The 22,479-nt window shown below is 40.2% G+C and overlaps 1 protein-coding gene across 1 annotated transcript; it reads left to right on the top strand.

Moving 5' to 3' along the window:
• Positions 1-7,184: 7,184 nt before the first annotated feature.
• meis3 (myeloid ecotropic viral integration site 3) lies at positions 7,185-21,063 on the top strand (the record flags this gene model as incomplete). Its single annotated transcript, XM_083886843.1, has 12 exons — positions 7,185-7,196; positions 12,924-13,063; positions 13,454-13,628; positions 13,721-13,771; positions 13,844-13,894; positions 14,350-14,499; positions 14,638-14,746; positions 15,495-15,640; positions 17,606-17,682; positions 19,169-19,227; positions 19,346-19,432; positions 20,864-21,063. 12 exons carry the CDS (start codon positions 7,185-7,187, stop codon positions 21,061-21,063), a joined length of 1,257 nt encoding a protein of 418 aa, XP_083742969.1.
• Positions 21,064-22,479: the final 1,416 nt, after the last annotated feature.

Below are 22,479 nucleotides of genomic sequence, written 5' to 3'. Positions count from 1 at the left end.
GTGGGGACCTAGATAAGATAAGATAAGATAAGATATTCCTTTATTGTCCCACATGGGGACATTTCAGCAAACAAGGCAGAAAATAGAACAAAAATAAACATAAACAACCGCATAAACAATAGTAGTCCACCTGGCCATTATGGGATCGATGCAAAAAGTGTGATCTCATGCAGAGCGTACATCTTATCACCTGCTGACACACGCACGCACGCACGCACGGACGCACGCACGCACGCACGCACGCACGCACGCACGCACGCACGCACGCACGCACACACACACACACACACACACACACACACACACACACACACACACACAGTTTATTCAACGGAATGCAAAAAGCCCTAGAATATCAATTGAACAGATCAGGACTTTTAATGAGTCCTATGCTCACAGGTCTAACTCTAAAAAATACCAAGAGACAAATTTAGTTGAAAGAAAATAAACATTTAAACAGCAGTCAAGGAAAAGCCTACAAGCCCCTCACCCCACCCCCTTCCTCCATCCAAGCCTCTGCAGTGACAGGTAGATTAAGGGGCGTGATAGATGCCCCTCTCAGTATCTCCCTCTTTTCCCTCTCTCCATCTCCCCTCCTTTTGCTCCCCTCCATCCATCATGGCGGCTGGTGTAATTGTGGCTGCATGGGGCTGGCAGAGGGAGCCTCCATCCATCTCCTTAACAACAAACAGTCACCAGGACGGATGGCGCTGCACTCCCCAGTTAATCTCCATCTATAAGGGGGCGGGCGGCGAGGGAGGGGAGCGATGGAGAGGGGAGGAAATAACAGAGGGGAGAAAAGGTAGTGTTGGTTTAATATAAACAAAAAGAGATGGAGGGAAAGATGGTGGAGAGGGAAAGAAAGAGCCCATGCCGTACAGGCACAGGGGAAACACAGAGGAGGAGGAATGACATGGGTGGGAAGTGAAGCTGGAGGCAAAGTTTGCAAACTGGCAACAAGAGCAGGTCGATGAGGGTGGATTTCCTTGGCATGTGTGCCAGAGGAAAACAGGAGAGATGGTGGAAGGGTAGGATTTATGTCTATGCTGCCAAATGACCCAGAAAGTGGAGAGGGGCAAGCTCATAAAAATGAACTCTGCACCACGGCCCATACTCCTCTCATTTATGCTCTTGGTTTCTTTTCCTCATCTCCTCCTTTTCCCTTGACCTCTCTTTCTCCCTCTCTCTCTCATACAGGCAGTGAAGGGTCACAACTCTCTTATGTTTTCCGGCGGTTGCGTGAGGTTGCCAGAGGTCAAAGCAGCCACATTATCTTAATGGTATTGGAGTTATTGGAGTCAACAAGGCTGGGTGGCCTTCTTATACCCTAACCTCCATCTCACCCTGGTGAAGTCAAGTACACACACGACTTGTGGCAAAGTGGCGGCTGCATCCGTCCCTGTAGCTTGTTGTTCTTCACCTTGCACATGACGTATTACCATACAAACAGTGTCGACAGCTGGATGTGTCGTATTCGTAATGAAGCAACTGCAGCACGAGGATGATGCAAAGTTGCAAGACAAATGCAGTCCACACTGTTCCCTGGTTCCTCTGGTCCACACACTAACAAACAAGCACACAATACCATGGATACATGTTGCCTGTGTTGGCTCTAATAAGCACACGCTCAACAGGCCTTGGTGGGTGTCGAGGAGGGAGCACCTGAGCCTCGACAGGGTGTGACAAATAACTGCAGCAGCCCTGACTTACAGAACGGTTCTCTGTGGTGCAGAGGCTGTTTCTTACAGGGGAGCTACAGCGGGAGGAAATGATGCAAAACCTATAGATGAACCTTTATAGTATAATCAATCAACACACATATTTTTGTGATGATAACAAAACACATTACAAATCTGTGGATGTAAATGCTTCTGAAAATTGAAATAACATTTAAATAAGATCTTGGTACTGTTATCCATACATATGTGGCTAGCACTGTTGCCTCGCAGCAAGAAGGTCAGCAGCTCACATCCTAGTTCAGACCTTTCTGTGTGAAGTTTGCACGTGTGTGTGTGTGTTTTTTCTGACCTTAGTGAAAATGTGCTGATATGTTGACCCTCACTTCACTTTTATTATCCTAGATGACGAAATTGGATCGCAGAATTAACGAAACAACTAAAACCTTGTGACATAGAGTGTACAAAAACACTTCACTGCCATAGTGAAAAATACCTGATGAACGTATGCCTGAAATAATGAGTTATGAGAACATTATGAGTGAATAAGTGAGGTTATTGCACATAATAATAAAATGACATTGTTAAAGCTAAAACAAAACCCTAAAGTTTCATGTGCATATTAAGTGGGGTTACTGCGTCTGGGACATTAATTTTTACTGTGTTGTCTTGTTGTCTTGTGTTGTGAGTCTCCAGCCTCCTGGAAGAGTTTCAAACTCTCAGTCTGCACATAAACTGCTGTGGATTACAGACAGCGTTGCAAACAAGATTATTGGTTCAATTGTTTCTTTACACAGTGCTCATACTGTATGCTCAAGCAATCATGGAAACTCTGATGGCAGCTTCATTAAGATTTTAATTTTAATTTAATGTTCCAAGACATTTGAACAATGTACAGGTGTTGTACCAGTTTTTGTTATCAAAGTTTTAAATGGCGAGTGTGATGATTTCCACCTAAAATCAATGACCATAGCCTTAGTCTCTTTTTGATTTAATTAAAGGAATACTTCATCCCAAAATTTGATTAATTCACCACCAGGTCAGGCTCTGTTTCACATATATGCAACAGGCTGATAAAAACTCTATCATCAGGGAATTGCAGGATGCCCCTTCCTTCATGATCTACATCAGGGCTCTCAAACTCAAATGACCTGGGGGCCAATGCACATCTATTGTGGTCAAGAGGGGGCCGGCCTGAACCACAAAAACTGTTCACAATATCACACATATACTTAATAATACTATTTATGATGCCTAAATTAATGTATTAATATCAAAAACAGACATTTGTTTTAAATTATATAAATAATAGTGTGGACAACTGTAATTTAAATTCGTACCAGGAGCCGCTTCGGCTACTGCCATTCGTGGCTCGGGCCCTAACAAGTGTATTTATATATGTAATTGAATGATGTATATGATACATTTACATGGCCGCGTGTAATCGATTGGGGGGCCGCATGTGGTGAGTTTGAGACCCCTGATCTACAATCATTCATTTTTAAGTTGCACAGTTGAGGGGAAATAACACAGCTTTTGTGAAGGAAGAGATAAGTCTATGTGACATATACCGTTCACCCTCAGCCGTTGATGCTCCGTCCACAAGGAAACTGAATGAAATACACAATATTTATCTATTTTCTTTGTCTTTGTGAAAATGGTTGCCGTAAATAAGCAAATGTTAGCTTTTAATACAAACATAACAACATATGTTGTGTGAAATGATGGTGCAAAAAGTGGGTGTTGACCCAGTGATCCCTCAGTGTTTGTGATGTAAATTAGTGTAATCTACACGTTTAGATAAGAGTCTATTTGAGGATTTATGGTCCGACTCAAGCAACAAGCTGAAGTGTCCTGAAGAAGCCTGATGTGAAGTCAGCCCTGAAAAGTCACCCCTGTCACCAAACATTGAAGTTTAATCTGTTTTGTGAGCCGTAAACGTTTCCCACAAAGAGATAAAACAGAAACCCAATCCCTGTTAACATGGATTCGTCAGATGGCTGCACATTTAAAATGTTAATCCCTTCTCATTCAACCTGTTAACAAAGTGAAAAGGAGCCGTTTCCAGCCCATTGACACTGCAACAGGGCTCAGTGTAGGAGGGGGCAGAGCGCTGTGATCACTCCTGGAGGGAACCAGCTCCCTGCGGAGTTGAAAGAGCCACAGAGCAGCGTGGATGCTGCGGGGGGGAGGACCGGCGCTGCCGCGGCCCCACCGTCACACTCCCTGCCGCCCACGGAGACGCCTGCCCCGGCGAGCTCTTCCCCGCTAACCCGCAATTGAAGTGCAGCCGCCTGTTGGTCCATCACAGCGGGGCCGAGGGAAGAGGAGCGTCCTGAATAATTATTATGTTACTCAGGTGTCATTTACAACACAACACTGACACTTCACTGATACTCCACCGGGATCCAGGTTCAAACCAAACTTTCTCACTTTCTCACCTTTTTCTGCCAATCAACAAACTGTCCTGAGGAGCAGAGAAAGACATTTGGGCTGTGTGAAAAAAACAAAACTAACAAACAAACAAACAAAAACCTCCTCCTGCCGCCATTTAAACACAGTAAAACAGGACATAAGCCTGTAAATGTCATCAAGCCTGCTTCAATATGATTTGTGGTAAAGAAAACATTTATTTTCTCTTTTCTAAAACAACAACAACAACAAAAAATAAATTGTATTTGCACATGTAATTATAAAACATGTCTGTGAATGATCTGAATTATAGTTTCTGTGTTAAATCAGTGGTTCCCAAACACTGAGATTTTGCTTTAGGTTTCTAACATTTTAGTTAATATGTATGTGTATATGTGTTAAATGCTTAAAGTATTTGTTTTCCAATTCAAAATGATATTTGGTGTTGCAGCTGCGGCCGTTAATTAATGGTTTATTTTGTGATTTGGCTCCCATAATAGCACTGTTTTATGTGCAGGGGTGTTGCTACGGTGAAGGAAAATCAGGTAATTGCTTGGGGACCCAAACTAAGAAGGGGGCCCCCAAGAAAAAATATTTTGGGGAGGAGCAACTTAAACTGTATGACTGACTACAATACAATAAGTTAATTGTGATGTAACATTTAATTAGCACGTAAGCTCTGTCCACACAGTATGCTCATGGGTAATTACTGTATCAATAAAATACTGAGCAAACGACTATCACTACCATGTATTCATGCATTAATTTCAACACTGTTAATTAATAATTTTAAACAACTAAAATAATAAGGAGGCTTTCATCACAGAGTATAATCCATCCATCTTCTACTGCTTTATCCTCCATAGGAGGGTCGCAGGGCGAGCTGTGCCAATGCAAACAAATACATCCAAAAAATACTGCTTTTTTTCTTTTTCTTAATTTTTTTCTTTTCTTCTTATTATTTAAATAATAATAAATCAACAACAACAGCAACTTTTTATTCCATATCCCAGCGTTGTTTTATCTCTGTCCCCATAAGTTTAAGTTATTGTTGGAAATGTTAGAGACAATTTAAATATACAAGTTGGCAAAATGTGTAACATAGGTCCAGTTTTTTAATATTGACAAACTATTTAAATAAATATATGTTGTAAACATCACTTACATCTTCTGGTATCTTTTATTTACTGAATATTGTCATAATTTAGTGTGTAATGATTTAGTAAAGGAGAGAATTGGCACTTATTTTTCCCACTTCATGCACTGTTGACAACAGTGAGCGATACAGTGTCATTGGACCTTGGTGAAACATGCATGTGACCCTCACTGCCTGTCACTCATGCTGTTTGCACTCAAACATGTATGTTGAAAGTCCAATTTTAGTTGGACTAAGGCGTTACAGTATACGTTAGTCTGATTAAAATTGAGCGGGTCTTAGTCTGACTAACATAATAATGTGATTCATAGTCCGATTTGGGAAAATGATGATGTCATAACATAACCCCACCTCTCACTTCCTCTTGTATTTGTTTTTGCTTATCTTCGTCTTCTTCCTCTCTTTGTATCTGTGGATTATTTGGTCTGTTTGCTTCATAACTTTTATTTTCTTTCCTTAGTCGCCCTGATTTCCTCCATTAGGCCTCTTTCTCTGTGATTGTATACATTGTAAAGTTTTCATTTTTGTAATGCACTTATATAAATAAAGCTTTATTTAAATAAGTTTGTCCACAGAACACATACATACTGTATGTCAAAGTTTTGGAGTATTTCCATATCAGTGATACAGCTGACATTTCCTGAAACAATGCTGTGTTTACAAAACAAAAAGACAAAGTGGAGAAAGTCCTGTATGAATGTTAAGTGTTTCTAGATGAGTAATCTTTTAGTTGTGGTCTGTAATTTTGGGGTGGTTGGTGAAATTTAAAGTCGGGCCCCACTGTCTGTTTTGCTCTGGGCCCCTATAGTCCCTTAAAACGCTCCTGTCCTTTATTTCAGAGCGAGTTCACAAATGATAATAGTGCAGCTGCAGTGAGGATGAGGAGATGAAGAGGGAAGGCTGGGTGGATGGATGATGGGAGGAGTGATATCAGCACAGAGGGCAGAGATAAAACGACAGAGGGGGGTCTTCTCTTTCTTTTGCTCATTCTCCTTCGCCGTTTGTTTGCGATAAGGAGGAGGAGTAGAGGAGGAAGAAGAGGAGCAGGGGTGGAAGGAGGGAGGGAGGGAGGGCGCTAAGAAACCCCGTCGCGTTTTGACCCTCTGAAACCTACACATCACCACCACCACCACCACCATCACTCCTCCTCCTGCTCTTTCTCTCCTCTGGAATCAGAAAACACCATCGCTCATTCGCAGCCGTGACATTTTTCCAGCCTGTGTCCGTGCGCTGCGCGGACAGCGAGCACAAGGAGCCAGAAAGAAAGGGGACGCTATTCTTTCTCCGTCCTCCTCCTCCTCCACACACACACACACACCGAGCATCCCGAGGCTGTGCGAGCCGGAGCGAGGGCGCACCAGTCCAAGAAGGCGCCGCTGCTACCCGTGTGCTCCTCCTCCTCCTCCTCCTCCTCCTCTTCCGCGGAGCTGCTGGATACACCGGACCAGACCAGACCCGACCCGGCCTGGACAGGACTGGAGTGGATACGGCACACATTTACGCCTCGGGTGGGACATTTAAGACCCTTTTACTAGAGCATGGAGATGATGTATCAGCCAGCATCAGCAGGAAATAGCGTTTAGAATCGCTTTAAATACGCTTTATTACAGCGTTTATTAGCTCTCAGCGTGTAACAATATCAACAGTATCAGGTTCATAAAACCTTCAGTCCCATCGTGGTTTTTCACTATAAAACACGATGGTCTGAGAGTGGACACACACAGAGGAACAGGCGCCCTGTGTGTGTGTGTGTGTGTGTGTGTGTGTGTGTGTGTGTGTGTGTGTGTGTGTTAAATCGCACAGGTCGTTTGTGTTGTGTATTCATTGTGTTTACTTAAGTTTATAATCAAAACACATGCACTTTGATTTACAGGAGTGAGAGGACAGAGGAGGGAGAAGAGCCCGCATCATCTCCGGGTTAGGACTGGCTGTCGAGCCGCATGGAGAAGAGGGTACGTCCTGTTGCTGTCGTTGTTGTTGTTGTTTTTGTTGTTGTGGTGCTGGTGTGTGTATTTGTTTGTTTTTCGAGCCATTCATGTGTTTCAGAGCAGAGTCTGCTCAGGATGATACATGTTTGATATTAATGTTTGATATTAGTAAGGAGGAAAAACACAACATGGCAGCATATGGTTGACACACACACACTCACACACACACACACGGACACACACAGGTTTGTGTGGAGGTCCTGTTAGGACATTGCATTTATCACTCATCTTAATCATAACCAGAAAATGCCTTTAATTCTAACTTTAACCTAACGAGGTTCTGCCTCATCAGGATCAGGCTTTGGTCTCCCTGAGGATTATGGTTATGGTTATACAGGTGATGTGGATCTGAAAACAAGTTTTAAGTCTGTCCAAATCAATAGTTATTGCATTGATTAGATGGATAATTAGAGATTGGGGTCATTTTGTCCAGAGTTTATGATTCTAAAATTGGAAAAAAAATAACAAAAACACTTGTTAAAGAGAGAAGCATTTTACAAATCTGAAGCAAAACGTTTAATAGCAATTGTGTGCAAAGGCTGGGAAATGTGGGTATAAATAATATCTGGATAGTTTTAGTTTATATCATGTGCATGTGCGGATATAAAGCTGAACACAGGCTGTTTCTCTAGACTCATGAAGAGGTTTCTCATGTTTGTTCTTCTCAAAGGAGAGTGACAACACTGTAAATACACGCTAAAGTAATTTATGATCTGTATTTACATGTTCTTAAAATACACCTATTACCTTTGTTTATTTCTTTGGCTTTTTAATGTTAAAGGAAGGATATTTAAAAACAGTGAAATTGACTCTAAATATGGTCAAATTCTGCCATAACATAAATAATTAATCTTAACATTAATAATGTGATCATAAAGTGACCTTTACAATATAATTTAGCCAATTCTATGTATATATATATATATATATATTATTTATAATATTTAGTGTATTTCACAAATATACTAAATACAATAAATGATGATGATTATCAACAGCAGTCTTAAAAACCTACTTCACAGGACCATATACGATATCCAAAATCACCTGACTAATCCCCTTTAAACTAACATGACAGCTACTCAGACATGTTTAATCAAAAAAGCATCTTTATGAAGTGAGAAGCAACTTCAAAATGATTCAGTGGAGGTTAATGCGTCTTTTGCTTGCTACTATATCTCTGAAAACACACTGCAGGGAGGAGTTTATTTGGCTCCAATATTTCCACTCTCCTCAGATCGAGATGGACATATTGTTGTGTAATGTCATGTCAGTCAGGCGTGATAATGGCACATAAGGGTTAGAGAGTAATCATTAAGAGGCAGAGGAGAGAGGACATGCAGCTCTTGCAGCTCAGTAAGTAGGTCAGTTTTTTTGCTACAGTGATTGAGAGGCAGGGCAGAGGCTGGTGGCTGCAGGCCGACCCAGAGGAGAGGAGACCTGGCTTAGAAGACTCTCCCAATGTTTGGGAAAAAAATCACTCACTAGTGTGTATGAAATATGACAACACACACACTTGGATATCCCAAATCAAATAGCAAAAATAGTAGTAGGCTGTGGATTTACTGGATTTTACTGGATTACAGCATCAGTTAATGCACCACAGACTCTGTTGTGTATAATTATGCTGTACGGTGTATAATAGGCCTTAATAACAGTTTCAACAATATCACAATATTCCTTCTTGTAAAATGTTAAGAAAATCAAATTGGTGCTCTGTTGTGTGTTTGGACGCAGATGTTTGAGGGAGGTTGGCATACAACTTATAAAAAAAAATATGCCAAAATGATATAATTGCTTGTTAAATAGTTTCTACGGGATTTCAATGAAAACTTCCAATTTGAATGTATAACAGCTGATGAGTTTTGGCTCTTTGGATCTTTGTTCTCAAGCCAAAGTGAACGAAACACTCTTGTTCTGCCTGTGAATATTGGCTGAAAGGGAATATTTGGGGAATTTGTCTTGAACGCTTTGATCCGAGTGACGCACAGAAACCTGATAGTGGCCGAGTGTAAAGAGAGACGAGCAATCTGATAGCGGCTCTCTCTGTGATCCCGGGAGCCAAATGAGACTGGGACTTAAAATCATTTTAAGTGGTTCACAAAGTGTGGCTCCTGAAGGAGGATTCATTTAAATCAGCTGTGATTTAATTCTCAGGAGGTCAACATATGTAAAAATAATCACTGTTCAGTTTTAATGTTTACAATTTAAACAATTATGCACTCAGCAAAACTTTTGCAATAAAAAACATCAATGTTTGATTTGATTGAGCTTTATTTAGAGCATGTAAAAAAAGAATAAATAATAATATGGATCTATATATACATGTTCATACATACACACGTATGCACACACAATGCATTTTGATTTATTTTCTCTCCCTTCATAGAGCAAACACACAGAAGTAGAAAGAAGTTTACACTTATCTAGTCCTCCCCTTATGTACAGTTATCTTTTTATTCTCTCAGTCAACTTCCAGAACTCTAACATATCTAACTGTACATATACGATATATATAATAATACATTTAATAAATTTGTCTTTATTGATTTATCTTGATAAAATGTCATGTAATATAAGACTAAGTTTAGCGCCTTGATTGAAAGTTGAAGAAACCACTTCATTGTGATCTGGGGTCAATCAGTCATTTTTGATATGGGCCTTTCATTTTAACAGTTACCATATCATTAAGTAATTACAAAGTGCTCTTACTGTAATTACTATCTGTTACCAAACGTTATACATTAAATGATAAGAGATGTATGTGGATGCATGTAGAGCGCAGTTCCAGAATAGGAAGATACTTTACACATGATTTTGTTCTTTGTAAAAAGTTCCAATATTCATGAACATTTTTAATAAAGTTTGGTGTTGGGAGTTTGTAAAAAAGTAAAAAAAAAAAAAAGGACTCAATTTTGACTGTATCGTTTGCCCTCATTAACTAGCAATAATCTGTATTGACACCAACATTGACCTTAAACTTCTTACGGACAGAAAACAACAAACACATATCTGAAGAAATATATTTATTTATTTATTTATTTATTTATTGTGTCGTATCTCTTGTCGTTGCACAACCCATGAATCATGAACCATTATATCAATATAGATTGAACCCTTGTTATATTGATATTGAAATTGTTTGTACAGCATACAAACCTGCATACTGTTGCTCACCTCTAGACTAATGTAAACATTTGCAGTGGGACTTGAGTTAGTCACAGCCTCTTGTAGTGACCTGCCTGGGAGAACAGTGTCCACATGAACACTGGATAAGCAGACTATAACTTTTATTTTTATGGCAGAGTTAATAAGACACAGCAGTCAAATGTGTGTGTTGGCGGGGCCACTGTAGCAGGTGCTACCTGTCAGTGATCCCATTGGCCCTGTGAGACTGCGGCGGGAGACCCCACTGAATCCAGCAGAAAGAGAAACAGGCAGATCTGCTGACCTGAGCAATGTCGCCCCAGAGACAGAGGCTGCAGTGAAGCACAAATTAGCTCCATCACACAGAGGTGTGTGTGTGTGTGTGTGTGTGTGTGAGACACGTATATTCACGGTGCTGCTGTTTGCCTCTGTATCAGTGCGAGAGTGTGCCCCTGTGTGTCTGATCCATCCGTGTTAAAGTGTGTGTATTTGTTACCTCTTAAGGACCTTTTCTGTCATAAACACTGACTTTGTCAGGACCAGTAGTCCTCATGGAGACCAAAACCTGGTCCTAATCAGGCAGAACCTCATTTCTGAGGAACTGGTTAAGGTTTGTTTATGCTGTCCAAATGAATGGAAATGAATGCGAGTCCTTAAAAGGATAAGCTGTCTCAGTGGAAGTCTCCTGTCCAGTCTGAGTTCAGGAAGCAAGGACACAATATTAGCTCCAGTCTCACACCGTCCAGACTTTACACAGGGTACATAAAAACATCAGCTTCTCCCTCTCTAGGGGTCGCCACAGTCGATGCTCTGTGGATTCCCAAGGTTATCTGAATGTTTGTGAAAGGGTTACTTTAGGCCACTTCTCACGTTAGAGCAGTGTGTTCCCAAAGTCTGGGTCGAGATCCACAGATGGGTCACAGGAGATTTCTTTTGGGTCCCCAAACAAAGTCGCAACATTTTCCCAACTGTTTATTAACGACGTCACTACATTGTGAACAACTTTGCTCTCGTCATGATTGATATTAGGTCACAGTAGTTAGCCATTTTTACAAAGTGGACAGTTTGGCAAACACTGCATTAGAGGAGTTTTCAATCTTATTACACATACTGTACCTGAATTATTGATGTTGATGTTTATTTCTCTTCCAATAATTAATTATGCAATGGTTAGTTACTGGAAGGATTGCAGTGACAAATACTGTAAATAAAACATGAAACACATACAGATTGCCCCAGTTAGTTGCTTAATCTGTGAGTGGATCAGCAAAACAGTACAACGTGTTCACTCTCACTGGACTGTTTAAAATGTGACTGGACTGTTTTCTAATGTCTAAACATCAGTGCAATGAGCACTGTTACAATACACTATGTCTGTAAGATTGTACAGTTCTGTGCATTTTTAAATTATTATCATTTATTAAAATAATAATAATAATAAATTGTATATATTTTAGACTTGTGTTTAGAATTATTATAATGTGCCAGTCTGATGGCATGGATGGACCGAAATATCGTTCAATTGTGCACTAACTCGTGTTGTGTCCTGAAAAGGTGGCTATTCTATTCTATTCTATTCTATTCTATTCTATTCTATTCTATTGATAAGGAATAATATTAATGAAGCAAATATGCCAAATATCACTTTTGTTTTATTGGATATACTGTACATATATTTTGCTTTTAGCCTTTAATCGTAGTAAAGTGAAATACATTTTGGTTATTATGAAATAAAACACCAAATATTATGTACATATTTAATTCTTCTTTCATTTTATGCTTTTATAATAAATGCTACAATCTATAAATCAAGAAAGCCCATCTGAGCCAGGGTTTGTGACTTACTGTCACTGTCTTTAATGATAAATCCCATCTTGAGGCTCACATCAATAAAAAAGTATTTATTTTATTTTTGAATTAAAATAAATAAAAAATACAAAAAAAAAATATCCAGTAAATGAATTATTTGTTTGTTCCATATAATGTCAGAATATGTTGTAAATTGTGAATCAGTGTTTTCCCCAACCTCAAAATGATATTCTCAAATGTCTTGTGTGTTTTCTCCACAAACCAAAATGAATCAGTTTTCATGATTTCTTTGTTATATGGAGCAAAGAACCCAGAACATATTCACAGATGTGAAGGTGAAAAAAAATAAATAATAAAAATTAATTAATAAAACACACCTCATAGTGGTTAATTAATTATCAAAATAATTTGCAATTGATTATTCAATTAGTCGAGTCACTATTTTGATGCTACCTTTTGGTAATTGTACCTACATTTTGAATCTCTTACATGAGCATTGAACCAAAGCTTGAGATAAATTCACCAATTTTTCTGAGAATTGTTTTCCCCACACATAGTTCAGCCATATTATCAGCATGGGATATTTTCATCATGTCACGCTTCAGTCAAGCTGCACTGCTGAGGCTCCTTGACAGCTCAGCCACATAATGAAATCACAATAAGACCTGATGTCAGACAGGCACAGATGTTGAACGTGTCTCATGTTTTCTGTCCCTCCACGTAATTGTGTTTCAGTATGAAGAGCTGGTGCACTACTCTGGGTCAGAGGCCATGTCGGTGGGGGGATACGGAGACGACGTCAGGACGCTTCCTCACCCACAGTACGGACCCACCATCCCAGACTCACTCAAACACCACAAAGACCAGATCTATGGGTAAGCTATGAGGTTAGGGTCAGGTAAAGGTTAAGGTTAGGCCAGTAGGATTTATGGTTAAGGGTCAGACTAAGTCTCCAGGAAATGAATGTCAATGTAATGTCTTCTGAAGACATGTGTGTGTGTGTGATTTATGTTTACTAGTAGTGGCAAGAGAAAACAGAAACATGCACATTTCACAGATTTACATTGCATATAAATGATATGATGATGATGATGATGATACATGTGTTTACAACTGTTTTTATGAAGCTTCATGTAACACCTTCTGTAAATGTGTCATGTGTACAGTGTGTCAAATGTTACTGTGTCTTTGTACAGTATAGCACGTTAACCGTCTAAATGTGTGTGTGTGTGTGTGTGTGTGTGTGTGTGTGTGTGTGTATGCAGACACCCGCTGTTTCCACTGCTGGCCTTAGTGTTTGAGAAGTGCGAGCTGGCCACCTGCTCCCCTCGAGACCCCACCTCCCTCTCTGCCACCTCCCACCTCCCGGGCATGAACAGCCACAATGACGTTTGCTCCTCTGACTCCTTCAACGATGACATCGCTGCTTTTGCTAAGCAGGTGAGTGGCAGCAAGGAGAGCCAATCACAACGCACGGCTCAGTGAAAGCTCATTTTCTGTTTTGTTATAACAGGATGAACTTGTATTTGCAGATCCGTTCCGAAAAACCCATATTTTCATCCAATCCAGAGCTGGACAACTTGGTATGATGCACTCTGACAGCACACTAAATACATTGTCACACATGTATCAATAAAGCATTCTCCTCTTCTCAGATGATCCAGGCGATACAGGTCCTTCGTTTTCATTTGCTGGAGTTAGAGAAGGTTGGTGGATGCACAACACGTTTTTATTCTTAGCTCATATCTGATAAAGAGCTGAAACACTCATACTTGGTATATACTAAACTTTTAATCGACAGTATATAGATTAAAAAAAAAAAAAAATACAGTTTTATCGATGAATAAATCAATTAAGAAACAAATGTATCTATAATGAGTGTAGGGCCACTCAGATCTCAAAGGCCCTTTAAACGCCCCTGTTTTAAACCACTTTATGCAAAAAAGGAATCTTTGCATTTCAATTTCAACATTTGGTCAAACCTTGAAAGACATTTAAGAATACCTTTACAGAATTTCTCCAAGAGATCAACATGAGCAGGACGAGCACTCACAGCAAGCAAAGCACTAATTAAAAAAACACTATATATGAATCTGTGAGACTGATGAAATATGAATCCCTCCTCTGGATTTTACTGATGAATATTAACATGTGTCTTCAGGTCCATGACCTGTGCGATAACTTCTGCCATCGCTACATCACCTGTCTGAAGGGCAAAATGCCCACAGACCTGGTGCTTGATGATCGGGAAGGTGGCTCCAAATCTGACATGGAGGACTTCACTGGATCCTGCACGAGTCTGTCAGAGCAGGTGAGACACCAAACTATTTCCTTGCCCCAACCACTGGATGTCCCATTGTTTACCTGCTGGGGATTCTTCAGCTTTCCATACTCAAATTTCAAATTCTCTTGATCTCTCTCTTGCTCTCTCTTTCTGTCCCTCCTGCAGAACATGTCATGGCTCAGGGAGCCTGATGACTGTGCATCTACTGCTCTTGGAACACCAGGCACCTGTGGCCTGCCCTCACATAGCACAGCAGACAACTGTAGTGATATTGGTACAGCCACACACACACACACACACACACACACACACACACACACACACACACACACACACACACAGCTGCATGAAACTGCAGTGGTGTCGTTTTATACGTGACACACACACATTAGTGACCCGTTACACTCTGCCAATCTGTTGACGTCACCTTTAATATTGGCTCAGCTCGCTTGGAACCTCACCAGAGCAGGTACTAAAAAAGTACTAGGTACCAGGTACTATTCCTAATGGAAAAGCAAAAAAGAACGAGTAGTGTTGAGCCAAGTTGTGCTCAAACGGTGTATTGGAAAAGCGCCAATAATTCTATAAATTTTAAGACTTCCATTGACTTTCATTCATTTAAACAGCCTAAATTATAGGTATATTACAAAATTTTTTTCTCAATCAGAAGTAACAGTATTATGTCAGGGTATTTAAAATTAAAAAAACAAGTATACTGCACTCGAAACGAGTCTTTCTCTTTCTAAATAGGCAATAAAAAGAAGATATTAAAAAGAACAAATACATTTTTGTGAAGAAGTAATACAAGTGAATCAATCAGGCAAACAAATTCATACATGTTCTATATACATGCTGGTAATCTGTCAATGTGGAAGGACCACCTCTTTTCTGCAACACTCTAAGCGATAACAATGAGCTGCACTTCGAGACTGATAAAAATACAATTCTTATCCCCAATATTATTTCACACTAATACTTAGAGTCCCTAAGACACAGTGTTTCCCTGATGTGTGCCCCTGCAGGTGACGGTCTGGATGGAGGAGTGGCCTCCCCCAGCACAGGAGACGATGATGATTCTGACAGAGACAGGAGGAACAGCAAGAAGAGAGGGATCTTCCCAAAAGTGGCCACAAACATCATGAGAGCATGGCTCTTCCAGCACCTGTCGGTGAGAGAGATAGAGAGAGAGCTTCTCCACACTTAATTTCCACGATCAGAGCAGTCCTGCTGAACAGTGGCTGAACAAAGGAAACTTGGTCATATCTCTGGATGAGAGAATAAAGTCATAAAGCGAGGGTTTAGTGTGAGACAAAACATCACAGACAAGAATAGACAGAGAGGTGAAGTGAGTGTTAAAATGGAGGTCAATGAAATCAAATGAAAATCAGGGGATTAAGTGATTATGTGAATATGTTCCCCATCAGTGGAATTGATAGAAAAAAGAAGCGAGTAATTGTTGGTGAAGCAGTTACATTGGTAATTACTTATTAAATGAGGCAGGTCTAATGTTTCAGACCTGGCTCTCCTTGTGAGGACCAGTAGCCCTCGACCAAAATCTGGTCCTAATGAGGCAGAATCTAATTTCTGAGGAGCTGGTTTAAATTAGGTTACGGTTAGGGTTAAGGTTTTGGGAATTGACTGGTTTTGGTTAATCACTTTTTCCCTGACCCTCTTTTGCAGTTACAAGCTCTATGTGGATTATCTTGGTATCAAAATAAAGATACCTCTTGTGGGACTCCACCAGAGGTGTAAGTTCCACTGTAGATGCCACTGTGTCAGAGTAAATGGACATGGAACACAGCATAAAAAAATTATTTTTTTCTCTCGCCTAAAAAAATATTGCTTTTTAAAGCAAATATCACCTTTAAAATATGCAGTAGGAGCTTAAAAACACATGGAGGTCATGTAACAACATGTGGACATGAGCTGTGCAAAGTCGGATGCTGCTGAAATGAAGCAGACTGAAATAACAGAGGTTTTAGGAAAGAGATGTCTGGGCGTTCTCACTTTTGATAACTGATAACTGATGATAACTCGCTGTAAATCGATGCTTCCTGTGCGGTGCGTAATAACAACTCTGTGGCTCTGCAGCATCTTCTGTTACGCAGCGCCATAGCTCTGGCTTACCTTGGTCAATTAGGGTGATTGACAGCTCGTTTTAAACCTCTAAACCGGTAGAATCAGACCCTGGTCTCCAAATGTGTGTGAATCACTTAATTAGTGAGTCAAAAGGACATAAATGCATATGACGCATCTGTGCGGACATTCGCCTTTCATTAATCAGAACGATCTAATGTCGCTCTGTAATGATCAATCAGACCTGGATTTGTTCCCAAAGCATGCTGGAAAGTGTAGTTCTTCATTAGAAGTGGTTTTGTTCTGGTGGAAATAACTTTTGATAAACAGCAAAGGTAAGACAATATTTCTGGTTGTATTTCTTGAAAGTCAGTTGTTGTTTTGCTCTTATTTTGGGGCTGGATCTGTGAATCTTGGTCGTAGAGTGATAAAAATGGTACCGTTGGAATCTGTAGATTCTCCACCGACGGTCGACACATGTTTTTTTGTTTACATAATCACGCTGACGCTCCGGTGCCGCTTTTCAATGTCTGCGCTGTGACGGATTTTTTCCGCTCCTGCTGTTTGATCCATCTGTGTTTTAACTGTGTTTCATGAACATAAGAATGGTTTTTATGAGCTTTTAGCTGAGCTGACCTTTCTGTGGCTATGCAGCATGTCTGTGTTTGTTAAAGTTAGATATGGTTTTATGACGCTTTTGTCGCTCCGATCCCGGGGGCAACTGTGAAGAAGAGGTTAAGGTTAGTGATAAGGCTTTGTTTAGGCTGTCCAAATGAATGGATGTGCAGTGTCCTAAGATGTATGCTCTGCTAACCTGTGTGTGTACCTGGTATTCCAGGTGTTACTCAGGTTGTGGGGACCTAAATCCGTTTACAGTCACATTATAGGACTTGTCTTCCTTATGGGGACAAAAATCATGTTTATGTGTGTCCTCACTATGAATCCTGCACAAATGTGTGTGTGTGAATGTGCCGATGTGTATTCAGATGGAAGGTCATCAGTATTCCCACTGAGAGTTCCCCCACATTAATTCCTTACTCTTTATGTCCTTTCCCAGCACCCATACCCTTCGGAGGAGCAGAAGAAACAGCTGTCACAGGACACGGGACTGACTATCTTACAGGTCAACAACTGGTCAGTGCACACCAAATCAATATACTAATTTTAACCTGAGAGGTCATCAATCATGACTTCTACTCTCTTGTTTAAATGGAAGGCATCAACTTTCAATTTGACAGTTGCCACGTCAACAGCAGGTTGGCAGGATCTACATTTTACGACACATTGAAATGCAATATATTTGCTTGGCAAAATACTGTCTTTGTTCGAGTGAAGATTGTAATGGAAGGAAGAAATGTCCCTCTAAGCATTTATTCCTGAAGCTGCACAGCAGTAAAATCGACTTACTTCATGATCATAAAAGTGAATAGCAAATCAATGTCCAATAATCAGATGATTTACCACTCCCAAAGTCCCTATTCATGCATCAGGCTGAGGCAAAGCAGGTACAGGCAAAACATAAACCATTTTCAGATGTGAATTCTGAAGTATGTCTGGAGAATTGGATCCTTACATTCTTCAGAGTTTGGCGAACAGAGGATCCAACACACATCTTATTATGCCATTATGTTCAGTTTTCTGTATCTCATTTTTAGACACAAACACAAAATATTGAGTGTGTATTTGTAAATCGTCTGTATTTATATGTATATACATATATAGCACCTTTCTATTCTTGATGTCCACTCAATGCCAAATGGTAAATGGTCTGTATTTATATAGAGCTTTTCAGTGCTGCTGTACACTACAGTCATTCACCCATTTACATACATTTTCTGTCACACATATTTCATACCCACACACACTCCCGGCACAGCAAGGACACATCAGTATGTAGACTAGTGGAGAAACAAACCCACAACTTCCAGTTGAAAGACGACTCGCTCTAACACTGATCCCCTTTACGTCTGGCATTAGAATGTGTTTTCTGTGATCAGATAGCACAGTTCACATCCAGATCTGATCACTATCCTATCACGGTCACACCCCCTTATGTCACCTCCCCCTCTTCTTCTGCAAAGATGTCCAGCAGCAGACTACAGCGTGACGTCCTGTGTGCTGCCTTATCATTTGCACTATTGTTTTGACTCCTCTTTGCTTTCACTGCTCACATAGTTGTTGTGGGTGGAGCAGAGACGATTCACATTTACACTTCTGTTCAATGTGGTTTCCAACCACCCAACCACCAAAACTACAAGCGGTCCAGCAGATCAGATGGCAATGTATCCTCAGGTTTGCTCACAAGTGGTCAGGCGCTATCCGTTTGTGCCACCGATGTGTGTATTAAATGTTAAAAAAAACTGTGCAAAATTGCTGTGATTGTGTTTGAACTCCTGCTGCAGCAAGCGCACACCTCATGACCTAATCAATGCAGATCAATCAATTATCACAGGGGGGGATCAATACTAGCTGATTTACGTTGCCCTCTGAAAGGGTTAAGGATTGTAAAAGAGAAACGGTGAACCTGGTCTCGTGGTCAGCCTTTTTCTTCATTAACGGGCGACCTTTCTCTCTCTCTTTCTGAAAACACTCTATCTTTATGTCTCTGGACCCTGTACAGGTTCATAAATGCCAGGAGGAGAATAGTCCAGCCAATGATTGACCAGACAAATCGCTCAGGTCAGTGACTGTATATACACTTCTTTAACAATGATATGAAATGATGAGGGACAGCATGTTATACTGTGCTGTGTGCAAAACTGTTGCAGGTTATGACAATGTGTGTGTGGTCTCACAGGTCAGGGGGGTCCCTACAGTCCAGAGGGAGCGGCCCTTGGGGGCTACGGGCTCGACGGACAGGCCCACCTCGGTCTTCGAACAGCAGGTACAGTAGCCTGTAGGGAATCACTGTACTGTAATACTTTTCTATTTACAGGACTGGTCCAGTGATATCCTTTATTTCTATTCTCATGTGCCCTTGTTTACACAGTCACACTCAACTGAGGTCAATTCTGACTCACTTCCACATACTCACAAGAGAACCAAATTTGTATTAATGTGCCACTGGAAATAGACATAGATTATAAATTATATAGACAGTTTTGCAATTCACCCATTCACATACATCATTCACACCAATGCATACTCATCAACATATAGACTAAGGCAGTGTTCAGCCCATGGACCATTATCTGGCCTGGTAGATGATTTCAAATCCAACGTTTTTTTTTAAATGATTAAGTTGACTTTAAGAATGTTTATACCTTAATACACATCAGTAGTGAATACACAAACAAGGAGCAGAGGTTCACCATTGTTTTAGCTTATGAAAGCACGGTCAGACAAGATCAGTTTTCTTTTATACAAAATATTAAGAACAATTTCCCAGAAATTAGGTCTATTTTACTTTTTTGATAATCAATGTTTGCTTTGTTTAATTGCATATGGCCTCAAAGGGACAGAGTTACACTGAGAATTTTTATACTTATTTAAATTTTTACAAAGAATTAAGAGATGGTTGCACTTGAACACATCCTCCCACAATTCATTTGTCTTTGCTTTCATTTTGAAAATAATATCAGTGTATTTTGTCACTAAATTCACTTTCTGATGCGTTTCTAGTGTGTATGTGTAAACCTATTGACACCTTGTTGTTTTAAAGTGTCTCATTCAGTGTATCCACTCTGCATTTGCATTTGAGGTCTCAAACCCGTGGCCTGCGGGCCACTTGAGACCATTGATCAAATGCAGCCCACCACTATATGTCAAGTTATAATAAGTTAGTCATTTTGCATAAATACATTTTTATTGTTAACCATAGATCATTCCATATCAATACAAACACTTTTAGTTTGAAATTCTCTGAAATGTGGTCACAACATATTGTTATTGCTACATCATGACAGAACATGCACCCTTCCATCCATCCACTCATTTTCTCCAGCTTTATCCTCCATGTGAGGGTAGTGGGGGGTAATAGAATATTGTGCTATATGATTTTAAGCGGTTGGAACAAGTGCCTTTCTGCATATGTGTGTGTGTGTTTTCTCCAAAGACATGCAATATGGGGATTAGGTCAATTGGACACTCTAAATTGACCATAGGTGTGAAAGTGAATGGTTGAATGATTGTCTATCTATTGCCAGATGTCAGCTGAGATTTTGCACAGTGAATCCTGCAGAGGATAATCCCTACTGACTACACTAGACGCCCTGCGTCCGCCACATGAGGCCATTGCCTTACATGAATGAAATACAATAATAAGTTCAGTTTATTCATAGTAACGATCTCTCTTTCTCTCTGCCTGCCCCAACAGGTCTCCAGGCCATGTCTTCTCTGCAGGGTGACTACACTAGCGCTCTCTTGTCCCAGCCCGGCTACCCTCCTCACCCAGGACCCTCCCTTCACGCTTACCCAGGCGCCCACCCTCATCCCGCCATGCTGCTCCACCCACCGCCACATGCACACCCTGCAGAGCCGCTCCTCGCGCAGGGTCTGGACATACATGCACACTAGCTGTAGGGGTTGTGTGTGTGTGTTTGGTTGTGTATGTATAATGACACACACACACACACACACACACACACACACTTTAGAAAACAACCATCGCTCCCAAAGTTTACATTCCTGACTGAGAGACACTGACCTCAATGTAGCTGTTCCACTTGCAAACACACATGCACGCAACAAGTCTGGACCCACAGGTTTAAGCCATACCTCTTCCAGAGTAAAAGTGCTTCCTTCCTCCTTTCCAAAAGTTCCCCCTTTGTCATGTGGGTGAGACACATGCTTTTAACTACATTTCCTATCATGCCTGCTGAAACCACAGGAGGATGCTCAACTGGATCAGAGACATGGACGAGTATTTCCCCTCAGACCTTCTACAACAGCACATGGACATGACTGAGCGGGTTTTTGATCCTTCCTCACTCCCCCTTGTCTTCCTCTCTCACACAAACACACACAACTTGTTATTAACACATACGTTATTTAAAGCTGTTTTTTTTTTCTTATTCTATTTTTATATTTATGTGTGCCACTCTAGGCAGATGCAAATTCACAATAGCTTGTTGAAAACGTAGTGCTTTTTCTCAGCATGAAGCTAAACACGATGAATGTCTGCCTCGCTGTCATACCTCTGACTTTCCTACACACATGCAAATGTACAATTTACACACTTACTGAAAGCCATTTATACACACATACATATACACACAAACAATTCTGTAAGCATTTCTAATATGTGTTTGTCTGTCACAGGTGTGTGTGTGTACGTGTGTGTGTGTGTGTGAGGGGAGCTGCAGCCAAAGGCCTCTTTAAACATTGAGCTCCCTCTTCACTCTGCCTGTACCACTGAAACATTTCTGAATGATGATCGTTAAAGTATTAAAATGTTCTTTTCTAAGATTTGTGCTGGTGGGTCTGTGAGTCTGTGTCTGCAAGTTATATGTCTGAATACAGTTTTAGTTTTAGATGAATGGAGTAGGTGGGTAGTTACAGCACATTTGCATACAATATGTTGCTATGAATAAAATATTATGTAATGAAAAACATTTTTATATATATATATATGTCTATCTATATAATTATATATCCATATTGTTCTACAAAATCTTAAAAAATCGAAAAAGCATTATAAAAACTGAGAGAGCATATATACAGTATATATGTGTGTGTGATTATAATATATAATATATAATGGAGACATAACCAGTAATTTAGATACAAAACAACATGATTCACGTTAAGTTAATTCAAGTTAGCTTCTCATTATATTATAATTAAATTAAATATATAAGTGCATTTTCCCAGTGTAATATATACACTGGGAATTACCCCACTGTGGGTCAATAAAGGTATATCGTATTGTATCGTTTCGTATCGTATTGTAAACAGAACAGTTGGTAATTTTAACAAGTACATGAAAGAATA

This window comes from Microchirus variegatus, assembly GCF_963457635.1.
Source record: "Microchirus variegatus genome assembly, chromosome: 3".
In the NCBI taxonomy this organism is placed as follows: Eukaryota; Metazoa; Chordata; class Actinopteri; order Pleuronectiformes; family Soleidae; genus Microchirus; species Microchirus variegatus.
This window is presented reverse-complemented; position numbering and strand designations above follow the sequence as displayed.